At 45.1% G+C, this 9350-nt stretch overlaps 1 protein-coding gene across 1 annotated transcript; it reads left to right on the forward strand.

Annotated features, from left to right (window-relative positions):
- The first annotated feature begins 1340 nt into the window (after positions 1-1340).
- si:ch73-196l6.5 (riboflavin transporter 2) lies at positions 1341-7349 on the forward strand. The gene is made up of 4 exons (XM_037475184.2): positions 1341-1588; positions 3168-4186; positions 5937-6060; positions 6173-7349. The coding sequence occupies exons 2-4, from the start codon at positions 3183-3185 to the stop codon at positions 6380-6382; spliced, it is 1338 nt and encodes a 445-aa protein (XP_037331081.2). The 5' UTR covers positions 1341-1588; positions 3168-3182; the 3' UTR covers positions 6383-7349.
- The last annotated feature ends 2001 nt before the right edge of the window (positions 7350-9350 follow it).

The raw sequence follows: 9350 nt of genomic DNA on the forward strand, positions 1-9350 counted from the left end.
ATTAATTAGAGGCTTTGTAATTAATTAATCAAAATTAATCGCATTTTAATTGCATAAATATTTGACCTGAGAACAGTGAGAAGTGATTTTTTTCACATGGATTTTTATTTTTGTTCAACCAATTACAGCAGACAAGTTTAGAAATAGCATATTTAGAAATATAGTACTTTCAGAAATTCAGGTAGCCTATAGGTAAGTAGACCTTCTGTAAACTAGGTTTTTTAAGTAGACCAATAATTTCAAGTACATTCAGAACAGTGCAGTGTGGGTTGGGTGTGGGTCCTTGTACTCGGGTCTGGCTAACGTCCATGCTAGCTGCTAATTATTTTGCATTGAGGTGATACTTGATACTTGTGAATTCCTTGTTGCACAGCTTGCACACAACCACGCTCTTATCAACGCTTCCATCCGTGTGTTTATTATAATAAGATTTCCCATTCACGGGGCCACCCGACACGGTCTCGTCAGCTTCTACGTTCTTGTTCATCGTGGTTTGTTGTTGTCTGAAGTCATGAACGCTAGTTGGTGCTCTAGTATAAGGTCCTCCGAAACTCATCCAGTGAGAAACGTTCCGCGGTGCAAAAAATACGTGTAAAAATGCGTAAAAAATGTTTAATGTGTTATTTTTTGTGTAATTAATTAATCTTAATTCACATTGTAATTAATTAATCGTAATTAACGCGCAAAAGTCCCGGGCCTAGTTTATTCATTTGAAAAATGAAGAACAGAAATATATGTATTCAAGAAATGTGAGACTAGCACCATTTGTGGTTTCCCGACGTCTACTTAACTGTTTCTTGGTCAGGGGGCCCATGTCCTTGCGTTTTGTGTGTTCATGCTAAGCTAACCGGCTGTTGCATTATTTCATTAATTATTTTTAATAATAGTGATATTTCCCAATAACCGTTGGCAATGAAAACAAAATTTCCTACGATGTTGAACATTTCCTTTCCCATCACTTTCCCTCACATGAACACAGTAAAACAAACAAACGCTTATAATTTTGTTTCTGTTTTTGTAAACAACGTCCCCCTAATGGATCTGTGTGAACAGCCATTTGAACCTTTTGCACCCATGATCCCCTTAAGCAGAATTAACAAATTCTTGAATGCGTCTCACTTACTAAAAAAAAGCCTCAGGCCCCCCCCCCCTCCTCCCTACTGCATGATGTGGTTATAAAACACAGCATGTGATGTTTACTGATGTTCCTCCAAGTCCACACAGTGAAGGTACTTGAGGTTGAGACAATGAGTAGTTAATCAGACATGTGTCATGGTTGGCTACACGTCGCGCGCACGCACGCACACACACACACACACACACACACACACACGCACACACACACACACACACACGCACGCACGCACGCACGCACGCACACACACACACACACACACACACACACACACACACACACACACACACACACACACACACACACACACACACACACACACACACACACACACACACACACACACACACACACACACACACACACACACACACACACACACAGAGAGAGTTTAGAGCAAAGGACTTTGGAGTTTTCTGCAGAGAGGAAGCCAAACTGTCCACGGAGCAGCATGTGAGTATCTGCCTTTCATCCATTCAATTGGTGTCAAAATATATATATAATTATGTGTGCAACAGGGAAACTTTTTTTCTAAAACATACAAATTATCAACGGGAACCTGTAGCTGTTATAAACAGCCTGTTTGATGCCAAGATAATATTCTAATTGTCTCTATGCTGAATATGAAGGATCCCGACTGTGCTGCAATAATTCCATTAACTGTTTTGATAAAACACTCCTTTCACTGATCAAAGACTCTTCTCACAATAAAACATGTTTTCTCAGGTTATGTAAGAGTTCCCTGAGCAGTGGAGGTCTTGTTTTACTTGGCCGTATGCTTGGTGTTTTAAGCGGTTTGAGCCCACAGCGATCAGCAGACAACAACCAGACGTTGATCCAATCACATATTTCTGATCCAGAGACACCTGCCGAAAACTAACCGGCGCTCATTTGCTAGAAGCAGGAGAAAAGCAGGGCAACAGTAAACATTAACCCAACGTAGGAGAAGAGTCACATACTTTAACGATGCTGGCAGAGGGATGCTTCCTCTGCAACACATTAATCTGTGATGCGCAGTCTTTATTCATCTTTGTTTTCGCTCCCTTTAATTTGAATTCTCTGCTACTGTGATAATCCCGCCAATATCAATGGAGTTTTGTAAGAGAAACAAACAGACTTTCATTGATAAAAGGACGTGGCATTACATCAAGTATAGACAACCTGACCCCAATTCACCCCATCCAGTCCCAGAAAAAACAACTGATCTGCAGACATTTAGGTGAATGTGTTGTAAGTTTTGGCATTTTAAGGTCCACATATTAGTACATTGAGCTTCATTAAGAGGGATTAACAGTCAACGTCTAAACCTCAACACATTTCACTGAAAAACCATGTGCAGGATAGATAAATACAACTATTAATTGTGTTCTGGGATGAACTGTCCCCTCACAGATAATAAACACTTTAAACACTCTACAGTAGATCTAATAATCAATTAGTTCTCAACCATTTAAAAATAATAATAAAAATAATGGTTGGATAACATTGATAATAACGACAGTTGTTAGTGATGCCCTGCTCTACGGCACATGTGTGTGTCCTGCACGCAATGACATGATGATGTTTAGCAGGTAAAAGGTTTGGCAAAATCGCCTTGTTAATTTGCTGGTATTAAAAAAATCGTGGACAACCTGTGATTTGCACATTGGTTTTACAACCAAATTACAACCAAATTATGTTGGTAAATTTAAAGTTAAAATGTAAAATGTTGCCCCTTTTATGTGAATGTCCAATCCACGTTGTTGATTTCCTTGGGACAGTGGGGGGGGGGGGGGGGGGGGGCATTGAGGCTACCGGTGGACAGAAGCTGGCGCGCAATGCATGCTGGTACATGTAGGCGCTGCCGGACAAGTCGGCTTAATTTGCTGCCTCAATTTACCATACAAGCTGAAATTTAAAGACGACAAACCTTCCCTGCAAGTGATGCATCATCTGGGGAGCAGGACAACACGTGTCTGAGTCCCCAGCAATCAAACACAGGGTTTAGTCGATTCGATGAGGTTGTGATGTTCATTTGTTTACTGGCTACTAGAAACACACCTCCACCATGTCCCTTCTCACCCACCTGTTGGCGTGTCTCTTCGGGATGGGCTCCTGGGTCTCCATCAACGGCCTGTGGGTGGAGCTGCCCCTCGTCGTCCCGCAGATCCCCGAGGGCTGGTACCTGCCGTCGTACCTCTCCGTCCTCATCCAGATGGCCAACGTCGGGCCCCTCTTTGTCACCCTGATGCACCGCTTCCGGCCCGGCGCCCTGAACGAAGCGGCCGCCATATACGCCATCATCGGCCTGGGCACCGCCGCCAGCTTCCTGCTGGCGTTCTTCTGGAGGGAGACGGCGGAGGTGGCGGGCGCGCCGCGCAGCGTGGCCCTGCTCGTCCTGACCTTCTTCTTAGCCACCGTCGACTGCACGTCCTCCGTCACCTTCCTCCCCTTCATGATGCGTCTCAAGGCCCAGTACCTGACCACGTACTACATCGGCGAGGGCTTGAGCGGCCTGCTGCCGGCCCTGGTGGCTCTGATCCAGGGAGCCGGAGTGGTCCGCTGCGTAAACAGCACCCGCTCTCTGGACCACACCCTCAACTCCTCCGTGACCCTTGACCTGCGGGCCGAGTATCAGCCGGCCAACTTCTCCGTGGAGGTGTTTTTCTTCTTCCTGAGCGCCATGATGCTGGTGTGCCTGGTGGCCTTTCTGTCGCTGAACCACCACCCGTCCGTGGCCAGGGAGCGGCCCAGCGGTCGCCCCGCCGACGGGGGGAAGCAGAGGTCGGCGAGGGACGGGAAGCGGGCGGAGCAGAAGCCCATGATGGATCCGTACAGACCTGCGAGCCAGAGGCCCAGGAGCAGCTTCGGCACCGGCTCGTACAGCTGGACACAGGTGTTCTACATCTTTGTGATCCTGGCCTGGGCCAACGCTCTGACCAACGTGGTGCTGCCCTCGGTGCAGTCCTACTCGTGCCTGCCGTACGGGAACAGCGCCTATCACTTATCAGCCACCATGGCTGCTGTGGCGAACCCTCTCGCCTGCTTCATCGCCATGTTCTTCCCCATAAGGTCTGTGTGTGGTCTGATATCCCTTTTTAACTGCACTAGTCGATTTGACAGCTTTAAAATCACTCATTTGTCTTGCATAACTATTAAGCATAACCTGTGCAACCTGTGTGACCCTCTATTAGAGACATTTGCTTGAAATAGTTACTTCAGGTTCAGTTTTCTAAAACTTGCATTTTCTCCACTCAAGTGGTGACTCCTATGACAAAATTACTGCTTCTTTCTGGATTTATTCCCTCAAAAACAGTGTTAACATGAGTTTATGGTCTCAAGCTTCACATCATCACAGCATGACGTACATTCAGTAAATTAAAACGTCCGTATGGAATCTAATAAAGTTAAGTATTCTTTAGGGAGGGCTAATTATGATTAATCAAAGTATGGACACTTGCATTGATTGATGGTCCGACGTCATAATGACTAAAAGCTACTTTTAACAATCAAATTTGTTAGGGTACCCTAACCCAACCCAATTAGATGAAACTCTGGAGATATAGAGTCCACAAGAATTGGAACGCACGAAAAACACAGAATGAACAAAATAAAATACTAACTTAGCCCTTAAAATGTTTATGTTTCTAAATTGTTACTTGTGTGCGAGCGGCCTATGACACTCCAGGAAAATAATAATCTCCAGCAACGCCACTTGGGATAGGCCCAAGACCATTCTTATTAAGGCACGCAGAGCCGTTCAGCAAATCAGGGGGTCAGAGACCATAAAGATAATTATAAAAATAGTTTTATTTTGTTTAATACAAAAGACAACAAACAATTCAAATCAGTAAACCAACATGCATAATGAAGATGTAAACGAATTCAAACCAAACAATTCAAATCTATGAACCGGCATGCATAACAAAAAAAAGGAAAAAACCCACATGCAATATGTCCACAGTATCAAGAACAGTCTCAGTGAGGGGGGGGGGGGGGCCCATTAATTGGTCGTGGCACCAGGATAGCCCCACGACAGCATGTCCAAGGCTGCAGCCCGGTCCAGCTATGCTGTGAAACACAGCATTAGAACAAGACCGTAAAGGATGTACAGGAAACAAACAGACACAGCGACTTACCGATTTACAGGTCACGCTGCCTTCAGACCCCGGGCGGTGGCACCCACCTTGCGCGTACACACTCACAGACAGCGGCCCACACTATAACAATTAAGACAATTAAGATTTTTATAATAACGCCCAAATGTGTCGAAAAAGGGAGGCACGCATCGTACCGAGACACCGAACGCCAGCAGTCCAGGCATACATCCATGACCCAGACAGGGTCGCTATATGAAAGGATGCACATTAGTGCCGCATACACGGCGACACGGGAGAATAAAAAGGCACTAAAGATGGAAAAAATTGCCCTTACCACACCACAGCAGAATGTTGACCCAGGGCAGCGGCCAAAACGTAACGCGCGCCTCCCGGACACGTCTCCACAGACACCCAGCACGAGAAGACAACAGGACGAGGCCACACACCAGAGGCTTAAGTAATATCCCCGCCTCTCCCAATCAATTAGAATTAGCCCCAGGTGTGCTGGTCCACACCCCTGTGTGCAGGAAAGAGGGCGGGGAAAACCCTCATCCAGGCCACACCCGTCTTTTTACAGTTACAGTGTAAAATCCACAGGATACAATCTAATAATTCTTCCTGCTCTACAATTGAATCTTCCGAACCTTCGCAGTGACTTTAAATCTCTGGGGGACGCAGTAGGACAGAGAGGGTGAGGCTCACGGTGTGCGTGTCCCCCGCAGGTCCCTGGTGCTGATGGGGGCCCTCACGCTGCTGGGGAGCGCAGCGGGGGCCTACATCATGAGCATGGCCGCGCTCAGTCCGTGTCCGCTGCTCGTGCATCACACCTCCGGCGCCGTCGTCATGGTGAGTGGCGCCCTCTTCTGCTTCGTTCACCCTACAAAGGACTTCCGTTTATTTAGAAGCGTCAGACTCACGTGCGTGTCTCCCCCCACCCCCCCCCCCCCTCCACCACCAGGTGCTGGCCTGGGTGCTGTTTGTCCTCGCTCTGTCCTACGTGAAGGTGATCATCGGCCTGATCCTGCGCGACGAGGGCCACGGCGCCCTCGTGTGGTGCGGAGCGGTGGTGCAGCTGGGCTCCCTGCTGGGAGCCGTGACCATGTTCCCCGTGGTCAGCGTGTACAGCTTCTTCTCATCCGGGGACCCGTGCAACACCACGTGTCAATGAGGACTCGACATGGGCGTTTCACCCCAGATGTTCCTCGGAGGAGACAGTCCAATGACAAGCTCTTTCGACCATGATTTGCCTTTGTTTTTTTTTTTCTGAGCATGACATTTGTTAAAAGAAGATCATTAGTGCTGCTTCAGACAGGATGAACACTATTTGCACATTATGAAAATGTGTGTGTCCATGTTTTTTTTTTTACATGTGCCACAATCATGTTGTTTATTGCATGAAATGATGTTCCATCCCAACATTACTAAAAGAACATGACGCCCTTCTTTATTTGTTGACCTGATTTAGACAACTTACAGAAGTCTGGTGTTGTGACTTCCCTTCTGCTGCTATAAGCTCTGACTGCCTTATGATGGCACAAAAAATACTTCTTTATATATTTCTGAGAAAAATCTTAGGATTATAATTTTAAAAAATCATACTCGACACTGGTGTAAAATCATTAAACACAACGTTTATTAATAATAGTCGACACACACACACACACACACAAATCATGCATCCAGTCTTCTCAAAGGTCTTCCTCATAGTGTGTGTAGTCGAGAGAACACACACTCAAACAGGGACACAAACAGCAGTGTGCTGTTAGTCATGCGTGAGTGAGGGTCACTTTGTTTTGCACTAAGAACATAAAACTGTATCACCTGTACACCGAAAACACATCATCTCGACTCTCAGTTCACACACAACACAACACACAACACAACACACGAGAGCAGTATCGACCAAAACATTTAGTTTTTTCCAACAATATTCATACTTTCTATACTCTTTTATTGTCCTTTATTAAAACATGTTGTGCTGTACTTCTTGTATTAAAGGCTTGTTGTCATTATTATTAGCATTACCATATGATTATTATACGTTTACTACTTGTACTACTTAAATGTATTATTATTATATATATCATTACTGTCTGTTGTTGTCATGCCTATAAGCATTAGTATTATCATATCATTATAATTATCCATCTATATTGATATGTGTTTTTATTATGAGCTTGACATTAGTCCATTACATACTCACAACGGTACCAGTCAAAAGTTTGGACACATTTTCTCATTGAATTAAATGATGAAAATGTGTCCGGTACTGTAGTTTCTGCTAATATATTATTTCTTTGCATTGCATAGAGTCTTTAAGTGGACCAATAGCTTCAAATGGGTGGAGAGGTAAAGCACTGAATGCACAAAACTGCCAACAGACAGAAAGAGTAAACATGAAGCTGATATCATACACATGTCAATCATCTCCCTCTGGGCCTGGATTGCATTAACCGGAAGGTAGCAGCACACGGTGACCACTGAGGTCGCACGCACAACCCTGAAGGCTCTCTCCTTGACCGGGTGCAGCTTGTCTCTCCCCGGGCTGGACTTCTTCAGCGCCCTCGCAATCCTGAAGCTGCACCCCACCATCGCTGCTCCCATGACCATCATCGCACTCGATGGCAGAAACGAAAGCACCCCACCCGAGGTGGACACAGTGTCCCGACTCAACGCGATAAACAGGGCAGTGGGCAAAGAAGAGAGCCACACCGTCACAGCACAAAGCTCCCGGATTCTGTATTTCTTCAGCAGGGGGTAAGATGTGGGGTGAATCACGGCAACATACCTCTCCATGCAGATGAAAGACAGATTCATCGGCCCCCCGATTTGCACGTACGCCAAGAGGACGTTGGAGATTTGTTGGCTGCTTTGCGGTGCCGACAGCAGGCTGATCAGATGCAACGTAGAGAAGAAGTACTGCAAGTTGTGGAAGAGCGCTAAATTGAAATTTAGGACATCCAGGCTTTTCTTGGAATTAGAGGTGATCCACAGCATTTTGGCGTTGAGTGGCAGTCCAATGAGGACAGTGATGATGTCGATCAGGGAGAGAACGACCTGAGAACATCTCCCTCCCACGGATTGATCGCCGGTAACGTTCATTTTCTTTAACAGATTGCTGTTCAATGCAGAAAGAAACGAGGCATCAGAGACACTGATCGACGTCTAATGGTGTTCTTTGTGAATGTGAAAGCAACGGAACATAGATAGAAGATACTTAATAATAAACATAACTATACATTAATGTAAGGACAAATAATCAGATATATTAAACATAGCATTTGAACTGTCCCTTACATCCACTATCATGCGATTGTACATCATTTATTATTCAGTACCTGCAAAGTCAGAGCTTACCAAGTGTGTTCTGCTGCTGTTGGGAACCGACCTGAGAGCGACTAGCGGCTCAGTTGACTGTTTAAGAAAATACAAGAGCCCGATTTTGCTAATCGACGGAGACAGGCGCGACGCGGCCAAAACAAAACCAACCAAAAATCACGTCTGATTTCCCTGAGAGCACAGAGTCAGGGTGTGGTTGTGTTGGGCTGTGACACTGTGTGAGGTGAAGGAAACAATACAAACACACTATATATAATTAATCAAGTGTCGGTGGCCACGGAGGGTTCATTCAATGCGATGGAGAGCAGGTACTCAAAATGACTCTGAATTTTGGAATTGTGCAACTTTTAAGATGTGGTTGAATAATTCTGACTTTCATGCAGAAAGTAAGTGAAATTATTTTTGAGTGAAAGTTCTTCACTTTTAGTTAGAACAATGCCTTTTTAAATCTTTTTCTCGTATCCATCGTCTGATATAAGGAGCAGCTTTGCATTCTGAATTAAAAAGTGCTCGTCTGCAGAATCCAGATTGGACACCCGCTTTAGAGCTTAATAACTGTCAATTTAAAAGAACAAAAAGCTAAGCCCATTTGGATGCATTTCCAATTAACAGCACTGTTCCAAACAGATTTGGTTAAAATCATTACGCGGAGAAGTGAAACTCGCTTTGAATGTGACTCGTGGCATTCAAAACCATCGGTGAGGTCCTTTAACATAAAATCCTGCACGTACACAACACTCTGCTGTGATGTGATGACACATGTGATGAGTATTCATTAATCTGACTACACGTAAAAA

Source organism: Pungitius pungitius, chromosome 17 (assembly GCF_949316345.1).
Source record: "Pungitius pungitius chromosome 17, fPunPun2.1, whole genome shotgun sequence".
In the NCBI taxonomy this organism is placed as follows: Eukaryota; Metazoa; Chordata; class Actinopteri; order Perciformes; family Gasterosteidae; genus Pungitius; species Pungitius pungitius.